The 22,272-nt window shown below is 40.2% G+C and overlaps 1 protein-coding gene across 1 annotated transcript in view; it reads right to left on the reverse strand.

Annotated features, from left to right (window-relative positions):
* Positions 1-22,272, reverse strand: part of PARP8 (poly(ADP-ribose) polymerase family member 8) — a 121,345-nt gene that overhangs the window by 15,040 nt on the left and 84,033 nt on the right. Inside the window, exons 15-16 of the mRNA XM_009644803.2 lie at positions 7,560-7,652; positions 1,251-1,376 (exon numbers count right to left, since the gene is read on the reverse strand). Coding sequence (XP_009643098.1) covers positions 1,251-1,376; positions 7,560-7,652 — 219 coding nt within the window. The remainder of the gene's footprint in view (positions 1-1,250; positions 1,377-7,559; positions 7,653-22,272) is intronic.

Here is a 22,272-nt window from a genome sequence, read left to right on the forward strand (position 1 = left end):
ACTTTTTAAACAAGTGTTTGTAACTAAATACAGGTTCTGACAGTTGTTTGGACATGTTATTAAGTTAAAAAATTCAGTGACCAAATAGATTTTAAATAAAATACTAAATAAACAGATGTGTTTACTTTGCTAACAGCTCTAAAAAACATTGGAGGTCCTTCAGTTGTCGCCCTGTCTCACCCTGATCCTTGCCTACCTTCTGCTTAGGAACCACTACCAGATGGCTCTACCTTTTCTGAGTGGATGAGCTTAACAGTCCATGCTTCACCAGCTCCACATGTCACATCACCTCCAGGAGCTTCACTGTTCCCCATCTTTGGGTCTTGCCAACTTCTGCCCACGGGCTTTCACCTTGCCCATGCTGGAAAGAAGCTGGGAGGAGCAGGTGTGGGCCCTGCCAGCCCAGGGGCTCTCTCCATTCCTCTTCTGGTGTGGCCATCTTTCCCTTGTCTGCTTCAAACTCTTGCCTTGCCCAGCCACCAGACTAGCTGTCTCCTCATCAGTCCCTTTCCAAGCACCTCTCGACAAGTCTTTCTTCCCACAAACTACAGAACACGCTTTCCACTTCCTCAGAAAGAACCACTGCTAACTGACCTTTGTTCAGAAAAAGTGAAATGCAGCCCAATGCAGGACATCCAAAGTTCTCATTTATGCCCTCAAGGATGGCTCAAGTGAGATGTAACAGTTCACAGCTTCTTGAGGGCTTCCCTGAGAGGCAGTATTTGCAGCCTGAGGAGCAAGTCGTGCTAACACAATTCTTTACTTCAGAACTGATGCTTGTACAAAACTTGATTATTATGTCAACATTTGATAAAGTTACATTTAAGGACATAATGGTTTGCAAGGAGAAAATGAGATGACAGCAATAACCACTTTAAGAATAAAGAGATGGACTGGAAATTCCCTGGTTTGCATGGTCTACACCTCCCAGAGGCCATCTTTCTTTTTCTGTCCAATGTGTACACCGTGAGAAAAACACAAAGAATATAGAATTTTGCATCCAAAATTTGTATCCTAAAAGAAGTTTTTGGCTTCAACATAACATTGAACACAATTTACAGTTTATACTCAAATACCTTCTCAGAGATAATTAAAAACCCTACAGACTTCTGAAAATAGTCACACATTTGTGCTATATTCTAGATCTGTATCTCTTATAGTAAAGGAGACTCCTCCAGAAGAAGGCTTTACTTTGAAATCTCGTGCATGACTAAAACCAAGCTATGACATAATAAAAGATAACTACTTACTCTGGGGTTAAAGGCCAGCATCTGAGGATCATTAGGATCAACTACAGAAGGATATGGCTCAAAAATGACAACTTTCCTAGGTGACTCTAATGCAGACCGACACATGGATACTAACAGATCAACCACCTATGGGTAAAGAAAAGTATTTATTCAATAGATATGCTTTCCTATTGTATCTTCCAATCTGCTTTTTTTACACATTATAGTAATACCATATTTCATTGTTACTTATATTACCCAAACGATGTTATCCACAGGACATAGTTTAGGACTGAAATTTTTCCATCTACCTCAACAGGCTTTGGGTTCAGCCCTTGTACATTATTCCAGCTGGATAACTAGGAGCAGTATCTGGTCCTAAATGTATTATCTTGCCAAATACATTGCTTGCAGTCATGCTTTCTTTTGTGCACGTGCTAATTCCTGGATTAAATTCATTCTCTAGGGAAATGAAGTCGTGCTGAATCTGTGTATCTCTGTACAGTAGATAACAGTGAAAAATGTTGCTCAAGAATGAGGAAGGGTTTGTGAATCTGTACCACTCTGCTGTTCTCCTGAAGACTGTAATCATAGAAACACTATAAAACATTGCTTCTGCTAAAGCCAGAACAACGTAGTGATTTAACAGTCATTTGCACAGCTCACACCGGGAGGTCCTCTTCCTTCCTTCCTGTTGTACAAAAGTAGAACATGGCTTTGAGTATCTATGATTTCCAAGATTCACCATAAGATCATGTGTGTAATGTGTACACAGGCATGTATTCACATATGTGCACACAGGCACATAGGCAATTTAGCAACAGATTTCTGTATAATTGTTTCAAAATTTGTAACTCAGAGGTTACAAATAGAATACAGTAGTCATGAACCAGAGAGAATGCAGCTTTCTGGCAGCTGTGAAACCTAAATCTGGCTCATAATGAAATCCAAAGTTGCTACATAAAAATGTAGCCACAAATTAGCTCATTTCCCCCTGTTTTTTTTCTGTGCCTTCTGAAAACATTCCTGTGTGAAAACAGACCTTTCCATGAAAGAAAGGAAAAGCTGAGATGAGTTGTACTTAGTAGGCATCCGTGGTTCCTCCCACAACTCCACAAGGATAAGATCTCGCCTCACAGCTCAAGCTGTTCTAGAGGTTTTTATGTATCTGCTATTGTATCTGATCATTTGGAGGAAAAAAAAAAAAAGATGGTCCTTTAGAGAAGCAGAATGAAAATGAAAGGGAAAAGGAACTGTGCTGCAGTGAGTCATACTGTTGCTATTCTCCTCCTCTGCTCCTTTAGCATAAACGGACAATTTTCTCCGTCAGTTTAGAAATATTCTGCTAGTTCCAGTTACTAAATATCTCACATATATTGAAAAATGAATGATCTAAATAATGATCCCTTCTGCCATGGTGCTCTGATTACTTTCCAGTTTATAATAACTGAGTGTGATGAATGTTTCAAAACCGGGCATCTGCAGTAGCATTTGCACAGGAGACTAGGAGCCTGCATACACAGCCAGGTCATGCAACAGGCCTGCAACTGTGTAAATGTATTACCGTGAAACTGAACCTGAGTTCATACACCTCACTTCTCAGAAGCACTTCTTAGCCACCAGCCACAAAACACGGCTAGGGAAGAGTTGTCTGAGTCCCCAGATCTCTTAAACCAGCCACTCAAAGTTGTCTTGCTTTATGATTTGCATGATGGGACTTTCTCTTAAAATTGGCACAGTGCTTGGAACGCCATCCCAAAGCCTTCCTTCAAACCAACCATTGACTCCTACATTGTTTCTCACCATGATACCTGCATATTGCTCTGGCATGGGGGAAAATGGGCTTAGCTGAACCCCCGATTTCCCCTGAGATCATTGTTTTTAGCTGATGGAACACAGAGCAACTTCAATTGGGAGGTAAGTAACACAAACATTATAATACAAACGTGTATGTGTTCCTTGGTAATAGGAAGTACTGTGGATCTAGTAAATGTGTTTATAGCTGGGCCTGAACTCCTACTCCTTTGAAGTATGTAAGTAAGGACTAAAATACTTTCAAGGAAGAAGAGATGACACTTGCTGATGATAATTCCCTCTTAAGACATCAGTCTCTCAGACAGTCCCACTCTGTCTCCAGAGCCTCTCTACAGGGAGTCTGAACTATCAACAAATCAGGCATTTAATTTTCAGGCATTTTGACTACGTGACTAAAATGAGGCAAGGTGAGTTTGGGCATGAAAGTTTTAGAAAGTACCATCACTTATTATTAAGGAGGAGCCATCAGAATATTGGGAGTGACAAAGTAGGGGTGTATACCTGAGAAAAATAGCTGAAAGCACAGCAGAAAAAAAACCAGGATGTGGTTTCTAATAATGGGAACCTATATTTAGGTTCCTTCACTACACAAAAATGATTTGGAGGAAGACTCATCTGACAAAATGTAGAGATTCACAAGGTGAACACCCACCTCTTACTAGTCAGCGTAGGCTCTTTATAATCAATGGAGAAAATAACCACTGTGCTGATAGTCTATGCTGCGATTCACACTATCCTAAACTAATGTCAAAAATAGCTCAGATGAATCAAAGCCTAGAAGTGATGAATTTTTTTCTGCAAACAGGAATGGCAGCTCAGCCAGATCAGATCTAGTGAGCTGGGTGCAATGCTATCACTAGAATGAAACTTGGCAAAATTTACTCACCTAGGTCCAATGGGACAACTGACAAAACCTCTTAACTAATTCTTTTAAGCACCATTAAGGTTGTAATCACTTCAGTACTCTACAGCAAAGCTCTGTAGATATACTCTGGAGGTCTAGAGCAAGCTCCACGTATGCCTGCAACAGTGATACCTACGTAAAATACAGAGTGAGAGCTAACCAGGACCAACTCTCCTGTCAGCTGTATTTAAAAAGAGAAGTGAGAGCTACTTGTTTATACCTAATGCACAATGTACATGTAATGTATCATGTAAGTTTTTACCTAATTTTTCCCTAATTTTAGGAAAGCAAAACTTCCAGCTCTTCAAGAAATATAGTCACTAGGACCCTCTGGGAAATGGCCCTCAGGGACAAGGGAGCAGAACAGATCTGGCAGATCTTTAAGGGTGCTTTCCATAGAGCACAAGAGTTCTTAATCCCCAGGTGTAAGAAAACAGGAAAGGAAGACAAGAGATTGGCATGGCTGAGTCAAGACCTGCTGGTCAAACTAAAGGGCAAGAAGGAACTGCACAGGCAATGGAAGCAGGGACACATAACCTGAGAAAGAGTATAGGGACGCTGTCCAGTTGTGTAGGGATGGGGTCAGGAAGGCCAAGGCACAGTTGGAGCTGAACTTGGCAAGGGGTGCAAAGAATAAGAAAAGTTTCTACAGATATGTCAACCAGAAAAGGAAGGTCAAAGAAGGTGTTATCCCCCTGATGAACAAGACTGGCAAACTGGTAATGTTGGACAAGGTGTAGGCTGAGGTACTCAACCACTTTTTCCCTCAGTCTTCACTGGCAGCATCTCTTCTCACACCTCTTGAGTGGAAGGACTGCAAGTCGGGGACTGAGGGAGCAAAGTCCCTCCCACTGTAAGAGAAAGTCAGGTTTGAGAACACCTGAGGAACCTGAACGCACATAAGTCCATGTGACCTGATGAGATGCATCCCAGAGTCCTGAGGGAATTGGCTGATGTAGTTGCCAAGTCACGCTCCATGATATTTGAAAAGTGATGGCAGTCAGGTGAAGTCCCTGGTGACTGGAAAAAGGAAACATTGTGCCTATTTTTAAAAAGGGCTGAAAGGAAGACCCTGGAAACTACTGAACTGTCAACCTCACTTCTGTGCCTGGGAAGTTCATGGAACTCCTAGAAACTATGCTGAGGCACATGGAGGACAGGGAGGTGATTCAAGACAGCCAGCAATGGCTTCACCAAGGTCAAATCCTGCTTGACCAACCTAGTGGCCTTCTGTGATGGAGTGACTCTATCTGTGGACAAAGGAAGAGCTATGGATGTTGTCTGTCTGGATTTCTGTAAGACCTTTGACACAGTCTCCCACAATATCCTTCTCTCTAAATTGGAGACAGAGGGATTTGATGGGTAGACTGTTCAGTGGATGAGGAATTGGTTGGATGGTTGCATTGAGAGGGTAGTGGTCAGTGTCCAGATGGAGACTGGTGATGAGCGGTGTCCCTCAGGGGTCCGTACTGGGACCAGTACTGTTCAGTATCTTCATCAATGACATATACAGCAGGATCGAGTGTACCTCAGCAAGTTTGCAGATGACACCAAGCTAAGTGGTGCGGTTGACACGCCTGAGGGATGGGATGCCATTCAGAGAATCCTGGACAAGCTCAAGAAGTGGGCCCATGTGAACCTCATGAGGTTCAACAAGGCCAAGTGCAAGGTCCTGCACCTGGGCCTGGGTGGGGGTAACCCTTGGTATCAATACGGGCTGGGGGATGAAGGGATTGAGAGCAGCCCTGCCGAGAGGGACTTGGGGGTACTGGTGAATGAAAAGCTGGACACGAGCCACCAATATGCACTCGCAGCCCAGAAAGCCACCTGAATCCTGGACCGCATCAAAAGAAGCGTGGCCAGCAGGTTGAGGGACGTGATTCTGCCCCTCTACTCTGCTCTGGTGAGACCTCACCTGGAGTCCTGCATCCAGCCCTGGAGTCCTCAGCACAGGAAAGACATGGGACTGTTTGAGCGGGTCCAGAGGAGGGCCACAAAAATGACCAGAGGGATGGAACACTTTTCCTATGAGGACAGGCTGAGAGAGTTGGGCTTGTTCAGCCTGGAGAAGAGAAGGCTCTGGGGAGACCTTATTGCGGCCATTCAATAGTTAAAAGGGGCTTATAAGAAAGATGGGGACAGACTTTTTAATAGGGCCTGTAATGATACGACAAGGGGTAATGGTTTTAAACTAAAAGAGGTTAGCTACAGGCTAGATATAAGGAAGAAATTTTTTACAATGAGGGTGGTGAAATACTGGAATGGGTTGCTCAGAGAAGTGGTAGATGCCCCATCCCTGGAAACAATCAAGGTCAGGTTGGATGGGGCTCTGAGCAACCTGATCCAGTTGAAGATGTCCCTGCTCATTGTGGGTTGGACTACATGACCTTTAAATGTTCCTTCCAACCAAAACTGTTCTATGATTCTAAATGTACATGTAACATACCATGGAAGTGCTTGAATTAAAAAAAATAAAACACTAGCTCCCCAGAAACACATAGCTGAGGTCTTCAGAGGACTTTAAGCTGAGGATGAGGTAGGGCTTCATCAGCACATCTCTTTCCATTTCTTACAAGCTTACACAGGTATCCCAATGTTTGGTATCTCAGATGTTGCAAGTTGCAAATTTAGCGATCTAACAGTCTTCAGACATAACATGAACAGCCTATCTTCAGATCCTGCAGTCATATTCTCAAATGAAGTAGCTGGTGTACACTGCTGCAAGGTTCTTCTTTTGAGGATGTGCCCACAGGCAGTATTCAGGCACTTAGGTGAATAGTTTGTTTCCAGTGGCTGAACTGAACTGAAGGTTTGGTCTTCAAAAAAAAGACTGCTTACTACATAAAAGCACAGTGAGTGACATATGTCTAGGAAATCAGAGAGGAATGCACTTTTCTGTAAGATGTGTAAACTTTCAACTTAAGATCTTAAAAGGGTCTTAAACATAAGATCTTTTAACCTTTTAATTTACTGTAATCTATGATTAAATGATGATTTGGAAACATAGTTTAATATACTTTGTTTTAAAGCACATACAAAATTATGAAAGAAAACAATGATATGTTTATAAGTACATTAATAACTGAACTTGGAGTCAGGAAGCAAGCTTACATTAAATGCCTGTTCCTTGAGAAGAGAGAAAAAAACCTATGTAGCAACATCAGTAAGGACTTTCCCACTGCTATTTAATGATCAAAACAACAGATGCTCAGTGGATAGCTGCATCCCAACACCATGAACAGGAAGTAGCTTATTAATTGCATGAGAGTAGTAATGGCTCATTAGGTTAAAATAAATGGGAATTATCTCCAAAAGACAATGACTGCCTTTATTAACAACCCAGGTGACCTAATTGAATACAGCAGAACAAGAAAACAGGGTTACTCTAATTACATGAAAGCAAAACAATGGAAGCACCTCATTAGTACCATTTGAAAACACCACGCATAAACCAGTGTATTTATAGCTATAAGAGTGGACAAATAAGTAATACTTACCAAACAGTAGTCATATGGAGAATACAAGTCAAAATAAATACTAGAAGAGACTGGGAAGACTGAGCATATATACTATAGAAAATCAGACATGTAACAAGAATTAGATAATTCTACCTGAGCCCCAGTTGCAATTTCATCAGCAGCTTCATTCATCACTCCTAATGTTTGGAAAGCAAATACACAGAGCTCCCGTTCACAAACAGTGGGCTACACAGAGAAAGAAAGTGAATTACATTTTTGCTCTAATTTTGGGTTCTTGGTTTTATAATGTAATATCTATATCAAAGCCCAAACACATTTAATGTTAATTTTTCTTCAGATATTAACTGCAACATTAACTTCAGATTATGAATACATGTAAATTATTGAGGAAGACACATTAGAGAAGCATTTTAACAATCTGAAGAACAAGCGTGAAGAGCTCCAAAACTTGTAAGTACTCACAGAGGCTAAACTTAAAAGAAATCCAAACAGATTACAAAACCAAAATTGCAGGCATAGTACCCAAATGTCCTTAACACTGTCCTATCAAACTCTGAAAACTTCCTACATAATTAAAATTAATGGAGAACAAATCCAGAGACTAATGGGGGCACACCCCCTTCATAAATGCAGGTTTATTCTTCACAGCTTGTTATTCTGCTGTTGAGAATGTATATCAAAATCTGATCTAGAAGACAAGTTTCTTGAAGAAGCTACTTGTAATTAAATTTTTAACTAATTTAACTATTTATTTGTAAACTTTAAGAAAATTATTACTTTTTTATAGAATAAACACTGTATTTGGGAAGGCCACTTAGTATTTTAATAAATAAAGGCACTTCCCCTCTTTTCAGATATCAAAAAATAATAAAAAAAACTTGCTGTTGAACAAGTTTTTTTGCCTCTATTTTTGAAAAATTTAATTAACAATGCCATCACAACAATCAGATAAAAAAATTATTTAAACTGCATATGGAGTGTGAATCGAGCATTCTGCCTTCATAAAGCAAACCAAGCAGAAACAAAAAAGAACACAGCTTTAAGTACAGAGAATAGGCCTGACTTCATAGGCTTCCTAATTGGTTACAACCCTTACAGCAACTCCATGCTTATTTACTGAAAGATAATTAGCAGATCAACTTTTTAAAGGCTCAAGTAATGAATCACACAGTGAATTGTTATAAGGATTCCAAATGAACACAGTTGAAAGAAATATGAGAAAGAAACATAAATTAAAACCTCTATTAAAATTGACACCACTAAACATAACTTTTCATTACAATTATGAAAGCAATAAAAATTATTTTTTGGATACCATTTATTTCAATCCATATTATTAAATCCTAGCTCACTTTGGTAGGCACTACCGAACTTTTGTAACTAAAAATTCTGTGTCTAGCTACCATGATAATCACTAAAGCACTCGTAGTGGTATGCTTTGGACTTCAAGCCAATGTCTCTGGGAAGCACTTGCAGAAATAAAAAAGTGAATTGAGCACACAAAACCCCCATAAAATTTAGCTGAATTCTGTTTCAGGCAACAGCTTTGTCAGTAATAAGCATACTGCTGTATTGTAGTCACTTGTTCCATAGCCCTTAAAATACGCATTTCCTTGGTTGCAAAGATTCAAGACTTCAATAAACATCTGAAATCTACTGCATTGACATATTCTCACAACAGTTGCTGCACAAGAGCTATCATCTTTCACGTCTAAAGAGTGTCACCCATTTGATTTATTTTACCTCCTATGTTACATTGCATTAGGCAGCAGATGAAGCCTAACATGATTTGCTGTGCCATGGCATGCTAGACAAAAAGTATTATTTCCATTATTCTTATGTTTTCCACATTTTGAAGGTGGTTAAATAATTTGCTTAGTTGGGGAAGCAAGGTGGTACTACCACCTTGACTATCATAAACAACAGTATTCACAGACTCCTTTTTATTCCAGAGCAAGGGATTGCTCTGAAATGGCAGAGCAATCTAATTTTAGCCATGCTTGCAGTGAAGAAAAGTGTTAAGAAAATACTTAGTTTTGACTTTTCTTTACAACTTCAACAAAGTAAGCTATCCTGAGACTGAAAGATGACAAAGGGGACACAGGATTTGTCATCTTTGTGTCGTAGTCCTTCCCCTTCCCCCCCGCCCCCAAACTGTGTTATGATCCTAGAAATGTCTGAGCATCTGGAATAGGGAAGTTAGGAGGACACTGGAACTAAGATCTTAAGGCTGGAAAACTATATAGATATGAGAAGCAAGACAGCAAAATTTGAGCTCTGAAGAGGAACAGACATCACTGTTTGGGTCTATACAATTCTTTTGATTTAATGTATTTGATGAACCTTTTATGCTCATTTAAATAGTCTGCCTTCATACATCCACCCTGGATGCCTTCTAACCTAATCAGCCATTTTAACAGCACTTTTGGATCTTGTTTCTGAAATTTGTCCCAATTTAACCAAATCAGGTGATTTTAACTTAAATTTCCTACGTGTTAGTAGAGTGTTCCAAGAGATGTTGGTATGGCAGTTTCACTGTCCTCTACTCCGCTCATTAGTTAGATTCAATCATTTAAACTCTTTTCTTTTCCTCCAGCATGAAAATACTGGTTTACAATTAAGAAGCAAGTGTTTGGAAGGCTTTGTCACACAACAGTGACATTTATTCAGTGTCACATTTCCATATTTTGGTTTTGTCCATAACTGTGCATGCTAGAACCAATGAAAACATATAAAACCTGACCTAATAAATCAGTTCTAGAAGATAGAGCTTAAAGAAAATCACAAGCTTTATGGGAAAACTGTGATTCAAGGCTGCTCTCACACTGCTGCTGCTGTTTTGCATACTGCCAGCATGTTTGCCTTTACGGTGGTCCACTTGTCGCTTCTCTTGTACTAGGATGTGAGCCCTTGGGAGAGGAACAGTCTTGTTCTGACTTTGTATCATAAATATGAGAAACGTCCCTAGCCACAGTAAACAAACAAGAACAGCAACACTGGCACATTTATAACAGCTACGTTGTTCCAATGTCATTTTTGGATACTCTTATTTTGGTTCAAGTGCACGTACTAGTCAGCAAGCTGAACTTTCTAAGAACTTTTGTGAACATATGTGAAAGGATAGACATGTTCTTACTGGTATAGATCCATATCCACAAAGGTACAGAATATCCAACCTCTTTTAGATTGCTAGTTTCCATTGTTTTCAAAGGGAAAACACATGACAAAACAGAGCTTATAAACAGAAGTATGTATTTCCAAATGTGAACCTCATCTTAGGTGCACACAGAATTTTACAACCATCACCCTGAAGGCATGCAGAGCTGACCAGCTGGGCAACTTTGCTCTCCACTACCTGAACAGGGCAGCTGTAACTCCCCTTCAACCACATCAGCTGCTAGTGGTCTCACATATACTTTAATTTTCACTTGAAAGGAGAAAATGAGCATAAAGCCATTGAATTCCACAAAACTATTAGCTAAGTAAAGATCACTGGCACTGAAAGACTATTTAGAAGGATAATTATTCCAGTGGGGAAAAGCCAGAAGAAAACGAGAGCTGGGCAGTTAACCTGAGACTGCAGATGCTTGGAAGCAGAAGGCACTGACCAAAGCAGAAACCATTTTTTGAGCTTTTGAGGTTTTCAGACTTTTCCTTTAGCCACGCCCATTCTTTGCATACTCAGTAGTACCCACCCAGCTACTGCTGTGATGAAAAAGGGCTCAATCAGTTTCCGCAAGTTACGATGCCAAGTGTCATTTCTTACAGCAGTGACTGTGACTGGCAGACAGGCAAACCATAGGTACTATGACATATTCTGGTTCCTGGACTCATACACTACTTAAAATATTTTCCAGACATTCTTTCAGCTTGAAAAAAGCTGAAACTTTCATAGCCGATATTGATCTATCTTGCTACTTTCTAATGTGTGCTGTGGCTGTGCTCAGAAGAGCAATGTGCCACCCTTTCCTGTATCCAGAGGGATGTCACATAGACACTAATGAGCCTGCAACATGACTGACACACCTAAAAACTCTTGATATAAAAAGGAGAAGTTCGGGGAAGGCTCATAGCCTGACTTACAGCAAATGCAACAAATGGTAAAGGTGAAACCATTAGTGACCATCTCACTTCTACTAATTAAAGCGACAGGCATGGACATGAAACGTAACTTAAATCTCTGTTCTGTTTCCTACTTTCAGCCATGGTACTTGTTAGTTTTTTCCATAGGAGGAATTTCTTCCTTTCTCTGCATTACACTCACCAGAAGGATGAGGATATAATACAGCAGCAATAAGACTGAAAATGTGGATAGACAGAGAGAAAGAAAGAAAGAGAAAGAAGGAAAGAAAGAAGGAAAGAAAAGAAAGAAAAAAGAGAGCGGGGAAAAGACAGAAGGAAAGGAGTCTGGTAAGTAAAAGTCTCTTTAGCAAGTGAGCTTTCAAATTTTTAAGGTTTATTTCACAGTTTGTGTCACTTACAGATTTTTAGGTATGTCTTAGCTATAATTGTAAGAAAAGGCAAAGTAAGATTGGTTGCCAGTTCTCTACCACCTGAGTTCATATTACGTAAGGACCAGTCACATTCGGAGCACTACAAATAACATTACTAATTCTGAAACAGAATCCAGAGCTGTAGGAAAGGCTCTCTTCCATCTCTCTAATAGCTTACATCTGTAAGCCATGCTTTCAGAAGAATTAACAAATGCTACAGAAGCCTCAGTTGTATCTACAGATCCAACACACAAGGTAAAAGCGGTACCTGGAAGGCAGGCACTGATGAGGTACTTTTATACTTTCTACCCGTGCTGCTTAAACACCAAATGCAAAATTCTCATTCTCTGTAGGAGGACAAGAGCAAACCACATCTATGAGTTCAAGACTTCTAGGTTTCCTAGTGTGTAAGAGAAAGGTCAATTCAATTCAAAACTGATAAAATAAGGTTTTAGGTAATGTGTATCTTAGAACACACTCCCACAGAACTACAAGGTAAAAATTTGAGTCCAAGTTGTATGATTTCTGTATTTACTTAAATCATGACTGAAATAATGCAGAATTGCCCTTAACTGTAACATAGGTTTTATCAAGCTTCAGAGTTTAAGCAATTTTTAATTATCAGCGATCAATATTCTTTTGAAAGGCAAGTTTAATGCACATCTGCCTACTCTGCCATGGTTTATACTTCTGAGTGAAGCATCCAGCACTAGCTCATAGTGGATTAAAACTCTTATGATTTATTAAAATTAAGATTCAGCTTTGTATTTTAATAATCTTTATTGGCATGCGTTTGCTTTATACTAAAACATACATTTAAAAAAAAACTTATTCAAATGAAATATTTGTCCACTTACACTGGATTTAGGAATTGCTTTAAAACTAAAAAAATACCAAGAAGTAGACCTGTGTCCTGAATTTTCAAATGAAGTCAAACTACCACAGGAACCTACAGATCTGTTAGTCTAACTTCAGCTCCTCGAAAAATTAAGGAGAAGATCATACTGGGTATTACTGACAGGCATTTAAAAAACAATGCAATCATCAGGCTGAGTCAACATGTGTTCACAAAAGGGAATTCCTGTTTAACTGGTCTGATGTCCTTCCATGACAAAGTCACCCACCTAGTGGATGAAGGGAAGGTGGTAGGTATAGTTTTTCTGGATTTTAGTAAGGCCTTTGATACTGTCCCTCACAGCATCCTTCTGGACAAGTTGTCCAACTGTGGGATAGGTGAGTTCCCAGTGCGCTGGGTGAAGAACCGGCTGAAGGGCAGGGCTCAAAGGGCTGTACTGGGTGGGGCTGCATCTGGCTGGTGACCAGTCACCTGTGGTGCTTCTCAGCATTCAAATCTAGGGCCAGTCCTGTTCAAAGTATTTACCAATGATCTGGAGGCAGGAGTTGAATGCATCATTAGCAAATCTGCTGATGGTACCAAACTGGGAGGTGCTGCTGACTCTCTTGAGGGACAAGAGGCCTTGCAGAGAGATCTAGATAGATTGGAGCATTGGGTTATGATTAATAGGATGAAATTTAACAAGTCAAAATCATAGAATCACAGAATGTTTTGCGTTGGAAGGGACCTTTAGAGATCATCTAGTCCAACTGCCCTGCAGTGAGCTGGGACATCTTTAACTAGATCAGGTTGCTCAGAGCCCCATCCAACTTGGCTTTGAATGTTTCCAGGGATGGGGCCTCCACTGCCATATATCCACATGCCAGATTCTGCACCTAGTATGGAATAATGCCAGGCACAGGAATAAATTGGGAGAGGAGTGGCTGGAGAGCAGCTCTGCAGAAGGGGATCCGGGGGGTGCTGGTCGACAGCAGGCTCAATGTGAGTCAGCAGCGTGCCCTGGCAGCCAGGAGGGCAAACCCCATCCTGGGGGGCATCAAACACAGCATCACCAGATGGTCAAAAGAGGTGATTATCCCACTGGATTCAGTGCTGGTGTGGCCTCGAGTGCTGTGTGCAGTTCTGAGCCCCACAATTTAAGAAGGTCCTTGAATGCGTCCAGAGGAGGGCAACACAGCTGGTGAAAGGGTTGGAAGGAATGTCCTATGAGGAGTGGTTAAGGACTTTGGGCTTGTCTAGTTTGGAGAAAAGGAGGCTCAGGGGCAACCTCATTGCTCTCTCCAGCTTTCTGAGGAGGGGACGTGGAGAGGGAGGTGCTGGTCTCTTCTCCCTGGGATCCAGTGGTGGGACGTGGGAATGGTTCAAAGCTGTGCCAGGGGAGGTTTAGACTGGACGTGAGGAAGCATTTCTTTACTGAGAGGGTGGTCAAACACTGGAACAGACTTCCTAGAGAGGTGGTAGATCCCCCAAGCCTGTCAATGTTTAAGAGGCATTTGGACAGTGCCCTTAACAACCTTCTTTAACTTTTGGTCAGCCCTGAATTGGTCAGGCAGCTTGACTAGATGATCACTGGGCTAAAATTAATGGGATGAAATTTAGGGACCCATATGGACCCATAGTTAATACCCTATCTCACTATAAATCTGTAGGGTAAGGTCTCTGAATAATCTCACAATATTCATGCAATATAAGGAACATACTGCTGACATGAGAGATACCACAGTGGTAAGCAGATAGAACCTGTAGAAAGATGAGGGTAGACAGGCTGAGTAAGAAATATCACTTGTTCTGTTTGGATTTGTTTTGGCTGTCCCAATGTTATTTTCTGTTTTTCGTTTTGTTTCTGCATTCTTGGACAGCTTATACACATTTTTATTTTTACTACTTCCCAGATACATAAATAGATGGCAAATAGACAAGCATTATAGAGTTCTAGCTGGGCAAAGTGCACTTTGGTAAGTTCTTGGTGACAGGAAAAGCTATACTGCTGCCATTTTATTCTCCTGGTAAAAAATAAAGTGATTGAAATCCATTCTACTAAAGTACTGATTGTAGCTGGAGTGGCTTTTTTCATAAAAAGAGGTAAAACCAGCCTATATTACGGAGTAATGATAAGAAGGACCACTGTGTTATTCCACAAGAATCTTGGAATTCCACAAGCATCTTGTCCAACCTCTGGTCTGGCTAAACATATTTGTAGACCTCCACTTTTCTCCATAGTTCAATGATGTTTACTCTACTCCAAAAACCTCCCAACCCTGAGCGGTGCACTGTTTCTGGAACATCAATGCTATTGTGTTTCAGTGGTGGCTAAGAATCTTATATTGAAAGGACAGAGAAATCCAAGACCTCTTCAACTTCACAGCAACTCACCGAGGCCAAGATTTCACCTATAATGAATAAATCATAACTGAGGACTTTGAGATGAAAAACATTCTAAAAATGTAAGCTTACTAATACAAGAATGGATGTATCAATTACCAGACTACTTATTTTTACAGCTAAATACAAAAAAAAGGTATTTCAAATATTGTTTTACAGTATTTTACCATTCATATTTTATGGGCAAAACTTTAAACAGCAGAGATGTCTGTAACAGAATACAAATTTCAAAGAAACTAGCTTCAAGACTTTGTTTTGCTGTGGTTTTCACTGTTTCCTGCTTTGTTCTAAAGAGCCTCAGTCTGAGGTTTCAACACAAGATGGCACTCTAAAAAGACTTCCTGACTGAAAGAACAATTGATACAGACAGGTTTTTTTAATCACCTTATTGAATATATTCTGAGATATTTTTTTTTGTCCTGTGTAAGTGTCTCACGGGTCCTTAAAATCCATTCAGTGGTGCTGTTTTACCAGTGGCTTCAGTATTTGTAAATGAGGAATTCAGGAAGGTGTAGATAGTAAGATAGACATTAGCCACACAAATCATACTACGTAAAAGCTGACTATCATCACAGAATTACAGAATGATTGAGGTTGGAAGGGATCTCCAGAAGTCATCTGGTCCAACACCCCTGCTCAAGCAGACTCTCCTAGATGCAGTTGCCCAGGACTGCGTAGAGATGGCTTTTGACGATCTCCATGGATGTAGACTCCATAACCTCTCTGGGCAACCTGCTCCCATGCTCAGTCACCCGGAGAAAAGGTGAAAAAAGTAGAAAAGGGTTTTGTGATGTTCCAGTGGAACCTCCTGTGTTTCAGTTTGTGCCCGTTGCTTCTTGTCCTGTCACTAGGCACCACTGAAGGGAGCCTCTCTCCATCCTCTTTGCACCTTCTCTTCAGGTATTTATAGACGTCAGTAAGATCCTGCCTGAGCCTTTTCTTTTCCAGTCCCAGCTCTCTCAGCCTTTCCTCCTACGTGAAATGCTCCAGTCCCTTAATCATCTTAGTGGCCCTTTGCTAGACTCTCTCCAGTAGCTCCATATCTCTCTTGTATGGGGAGGCCCAGAACTGGACACAATACTCCAGGTGTGGCCACACCAGCATTGGGTAGAGGGCAAGGATCACCTCCCCCCACCTGCTGGCAGCTATTGGTTAATGCAGCACAGGATACCATTAACCTTCCTTACTGCAAGAGCACATTGCTGGCTCATGTTCAACTTGGTGTCCACCATGACCCACAGGTCCTTTTCTGCCAAGCTGCTTTCCAGCTGGGTGGGGCCCAGCATATGTTGGTGTCTGGGGTTGTTCCTCCCTAGGTGCAGGATTTTGCACTTCTCCTTGCTGAACTGCATGAGACTCCTGTCAGCCCATTTCTCCAGCCTGTCGAGGTCTCTCTGAATGGAGAGCAATTGCTCTGGAGTATCACCCACTTATCCTAGTTTTGTATCGTCTACAAACTTGCTGAGGGTACACTCTGCTCCACATCCAGATAATTAATGAAGATATTAAACAGGACTGGACCCTGTATTGACCCCTGGGGTACATCACTAGCTACTGGCCTCCAACCACGCTTTGTGCCACTGATCATCACCCTCTGGGCTCGGCCATTCAGCCAGTTTTCAGTCTTTCTCCTCCTCCAGCCCATGCATCAACAGCTTGTCTATAAGGATCTTATGACAGACAGAGTCAAAGGCCTTACTGATGTCCAGGTAGGCAATATCCACTGCTTTCCCCTTGTCTACCAGACCAGCTACTTCTCATCACAGAAGTCTATCAAGTGGATCAAGGATGACTTCCCTTTGGTGAAGCCATGCTGACTACTCCTGATGATTTTCTTGTCCTTAATGTGCCTGGGAATGGTTTCCAGGCTTAGCTGCTCCACCATCTTCCCAGGGATCGAGGTGAGGGTGACCAGCCCGTAGCCTTGGTCCTCCCCTTCTTGCCCTTCTTGAAGAGAGGAGTGACATTTGCTTTCCTCCAGTCTTTGAATATGATAATACACAATAATATATTTGTATTATACTTCATTTAAGCAGATCCTTAAATATAACACCCCTTTTGTTAATGACTCATGATCTCATTATATTTAAATATTTGTAATAAAAGTATGTGCTGAATTCCTAAAACAAGATATCTCTTTCCTATTATAGCAGCAAAAATGCTGCATTATTAAAATTCAACTTACTCCTTCCCTAGAATATTATTATCAGCTCTAGAGTAACAGGAAGAATTTCATATGGCATTAAAAAAAAGTTAGTAGCCTTCAAATATAGAACCAAATAATGCTGAAGTTTCTTTAATACATTATTATATCTGCTTTGGAAAATACATTTTTTAGCTAGGTGAACCAAATAATATGGTTGAGAAGTACCTTTGGAGGTCAGTTAGTGCTTTTATTCGCTCATAAAGGACTAGTTTTATCTAAACTTTATCTAATGTTTTAGATAAAACTAAAACTGGCTTTCTCTAAAGCTTTATTAAGCACTGGAACACGTTGCCAAGAGATTCTATGGAGTCTCTAACCTTTTCAAAAGCTAGTGAACGACAGTGGATGAAACAACCTGCAGTTGCAGGGGCTTTTCATTAGAGACACATGCCCCATGGGAGACTATCTCAGTACTTTACAATGGGCTTCGTGGAAGTCATTAATCCTAAGTTTAACTCTAATATTTAGTCTAATATGGTAGTTTTACAGAAAGCAGGATAATCTATTTAACTATTTTAACAACACATATGTGAACGATATACCAACTGTTTGAAAATGTCAGAAAAAAAGCATTTCAAAATATGTTTTTGAAACAATTCAAAGCTAGTCATTAATTACAAACAAATAATAGTCCACGTCTCACTCATCTAAACTTCTCTTTTGAGAACAAATTCAAAGACAGTAACACAAGGCTAACGATTCAAATGAGCAGACTCTTCTTGTTTTCAGTAGGTTTACCAGGTCTGCCTTCTCATCTCTCCTCAGCACAAAACCTATGTCTGACCTTGTATTTCCCACTGTTTTCTAAAGCTTAGCAAAGAGCTACTTCAGAAGAGACTGATGACAGAGCTCTGGAGAGCTGTGCAGCACAGGTTGCCTTGCAGGAGGATGCACTGTGATTCTTTACATGAGATAAGGGAGCTGTTTGGATGTAAAGGCTTCAGTCCCAACCCTCTTCAATGATTTCAAAGCTGTTTCTTAATCCTTCTATGAAGAGTGGAACATGTAGGATTCAGACACTGTTAGGAATAACTGCATGAAATAGTATGGTCTATGTTATGCAAGAGTTTAAATAATACTTTTTCTTCTTAGGATCCATGTATTTATTGAATTTTCCCTGTGCTTTGCAGAAAGACTGCAAATCATGCCATGCAGTGATTTCAGGGAATTTGCAGCTTTCGGTGGCATTCTATGTAAGTGTGTATCTCTAAGCATCCAATTTAGCTTTTATAATTTTGGGTGCACTGTAAATAATCATTAGATCTCACTGTGCTCTTGAAATAAATACTGAAGAAACATGCTATAGTGAGAAATAACATTCATCTTCATCTTACCTGGGTGTGATACCTACAGGAAAGTACATTGCCTGCTTTACTGTTTTTTTGAAAAAGGGGATGGAATGAAGCAATGGACCATAGACCTCTATAAAGAAGAGTGTTACAGCTTCATGATGCTTTATAATACTTTTCTAGGACTTCTTCTATTCCAGAGAACTGTTGTCCTTCCCCTTCACAGTAATATAGCTGCAGTTCCTTGTGAGAACATTGGTGTTTTGAAGTTACCCTATCTACATAATGTGGTTTTATCTACACATGCACTTGTGGAGTACACACAGGAACTGCATCTGTAATTCTTGTCTTCTGTATTTCAGGGAACTTTTGGAGCTCAAAACAAAAATGGTTGTTCTGAAAGATCCATACTTTGCTCCATAAAGAAATTCCCAAGAGAAATCTAAGAATTTTGTCCTTATTAATCTCCAGAAAGTCACTAAGGTAGCCTCTTTATCTATCCTCAATAGGTGACTAAGACAGCCTAACAACATCCAAAGATTCCTGTATACAACAGGACCCCTGAACCACCAGGGAATGTTTGCATGACTAGATTAGTACCGTGGGCTCTGCTGCAAGACAGGTGTCTGTTGTAAGAGCATAAAGCAAAACACATGCAATTGTGTTACATGGCTGTTCTGCAACAGACGTCTTCCATATAATGGTATGTCTGCCATGTGGATCTATTGTATAAATTAAGCTATACAAAAAAGACGCATCTTGACATCAAGTTCCTCTTATGAGAAAGAAGATGTCAAGGTTTTAAGAAAGCAAAGTAAATTGAAATTGATATTAAAGCCAGAACACCCTGCAGAAATTATCTAGGAAAAAGAAACAACACTGAGAAGAAAGCTTGTGCTGAGAGAGACTGATTTAAAGATACTTTATAACTAAGAAAAAGAACCAGCTTGTACAGAAAATCTACAGAAAGGAAAAACTTTACCTCTCAGTTTCACTTGGTATCTTCAACTGTCCCTAGGATAAGACACCTGAATTATGCAAGTCTTTAATAACTAGCACAAAAAAATTACACCCAGGTATGAGAGTTTACAGTATTAAAAGAATGTAATTACTGTGGAATGGCGATTGTTGAATTTTTTAAACTGCATTTCAGGACATTAATTAAATCACACTATAGTTCAGGAAAGGTGTCAGGCTGACATACTGGAGGATTACACAATCAAATTCTCTACTGGCTTCTTTGCAATTGTATAAACTCCATTACAGACCAGAAAATCAAGCCTAAATAAATTTTAAAATAATTTCTCAAGCAATAACTTTGCTCTGCTTTTATAAATTCATATGCCTTCTTTGTTGTTGAAAAAAAGGTCCAAAAGGTAGACGGGAAACTCATAATTAAGGATATACACATCCAGACATGACCCTTTGTGCATCTGTGTGGAAGAACTAGTATTTAAAGGAAGAGACTGGTAAACCATCCAGAGCTATTTAGTCTGTGGCATGTCTGGTGAGAGCCTATCTAAGTAATGCCTTTGAGATATGGACATCTGTATAAAACGGGATCTAGAAACAGAATCTAAAAACATAAGCAGACTGTAGCAAAGTTCTGACCATTATGAAACCTGGTGAAGTTATTGTAGTATCAAAAGCATGAGCACTCCGAAGCTCTTTATGAAGGCCAGGGATACTACATGTGGGATCCATTAAGTGACATAAGGCTAGACTGCATGTAGCCTTGCCTTAAATGAAAGCCCCCTCCATTCTGCTTAATAAAGTACCGTACTCCTGACATGCACTGTTGTAGCAGTGTTAAACATAAAGTGCTCTTTCAGTTGGGTCATTCTTTATTCTCTTTATATACATTATATATAAATATACATGTATGTGTGTGTATATGTGTGTGCATGTGTGTGTGCTGCTGAAGCACGTAAATAAACCCTACAATTGACTACTTCAGGCTGCCTTGGCCAGAGCTCTCAGTACAGTGAAGCATAAATTTCCTTAAGAACCTTTGGCAAGCTCATGCTCGATTCAGACAGATCCTTTCTCACCTTCCACAGAACTGCAAACTCATTAATGGCTCTATTTTGCTTACTGAGTCATTCAAGCATACAGAGCATGTTAAGATTTCTTCCTCCTATCTCCTTCTCCCTGGTTATATAAGGACACCCTTTCATTTTTGCAAAGCTTGCTAGGTTATGCTACTTGCAAAGGCACTGATGAATGTATGTTTAGTGACAAACATGTTTGCACTTCCCTCTGTTCTGAGGCACTGACAAGCTCTCAAACATATAGCTAAAATGAACCCTCTTTAAGCTGAAGACAGAGAAAAGTAATTCTGAGGGATTTTAATCTCTAAGCAGGAAGAATTAAGATTCTTTTATTTAGAGTAGATGAATTTAAATTCTGTTTTCTTTTAATAGTTCATCATGTAAACAGGAATCCTGTTTGCTTTGTCCTATGGACAATACATAAAACCCAGTAATTTAAGTAATTATATTATCCAAACTTTACTCATTATCCAAACATTACCCACTTTGTCTTATCTCATCCCATCACAGGTAATATGCATAGCAGTGCATTTAAAGATGAACAACAAGGAATTGATGCCTTTTCTACAGCTTCTAATCAGTCTGGTTGCTGATAAATCTGGCAGAAAACCATGTTTTCAAAAGGTAGATATGAGCTTGAAGAGGCAAAAAACCTACCTGATCAGGTTTTCAAAAGTACAGAGGTTTAATCATGACTTAAAATGTGTTAACTGAATATGTAGATGCTTTTGCAAATCCTATTAGCAGCCCATTTGCATACCCTGCTGCAGTCAGAACGCCTGACCGTGGTGCCACTGGGTGTCAGGGGGGGATGATGCTGAGGTGACATCTGCTACCGTGGAAGCAATAACCTTCCTGAATTTAGTTCCACAGACAGAACTATCATAGATGATGTCTGCTTCAACTATGAGTAGTTGCTTGCCACACTGTGAAGAAATTGGCACTGTGTCAGACCATTCCCATGCTGGTATTAAACAGTTTTCCATGGCTTTAATCTTTTAAGGTTACTCAGGTTTCCATAGGATTCAGGACAGGATTCTAAATTGCAAGATCAGTCCTAAAGGTAAGAATTTTATTCTCCTAATATACTCTTTCACAAAGCTGCACTGATCTACCAGCTGCAGGCAGAGTGTGTCTCTCATGACCAGTCCTACTCTTTTTCACTGTTTGCATTCACCAATAACATGAGAGGGTACCACATGCGGCATGCAAAAATCCTGATTCCCAGTTACACAGGAATGAAAGGAAGGAAGAATTGCCTAACTGGCTGGACTTTGGGCATACTGAACCACAACAGTGCCCCTGGACTAGGTCACTGCTAGATCTCACACTTCACAGAGCACCTCCTTCTACTGCCTTTTTTATCACATGATGGAGGATGGCTCATTCCAGTGCCCCATGGGTAAAAGAGGGTCAGGAGAACTTCACAGCCTTGTGACATTAACACCAGTGGGTCTGAATATCATGGCTTGATAAGAGCTCAAGGACTGAGGTGACCCTAAGCTTTTAAAAGAATGCCAGAGGATGGGCAAAGCACCCTAATGCACTTACTCCATCTTATCTATCCA

Source organism: Egretta garzetta, unplaced genomic scaffold, assembly GCF_000687185.1.
Source record: "Egretta garzetta isolate BGI_Z169 unplaced genomic scaffold, ASM68718v1 scaffold268, whole genome shotgun sequence".
Taxonomy (NCBI): Eukaryota; Metazoa; Chordata; class Aves; order Pelecaniformes; family Ardeidae; genus Egretta; species Egretta garzetta.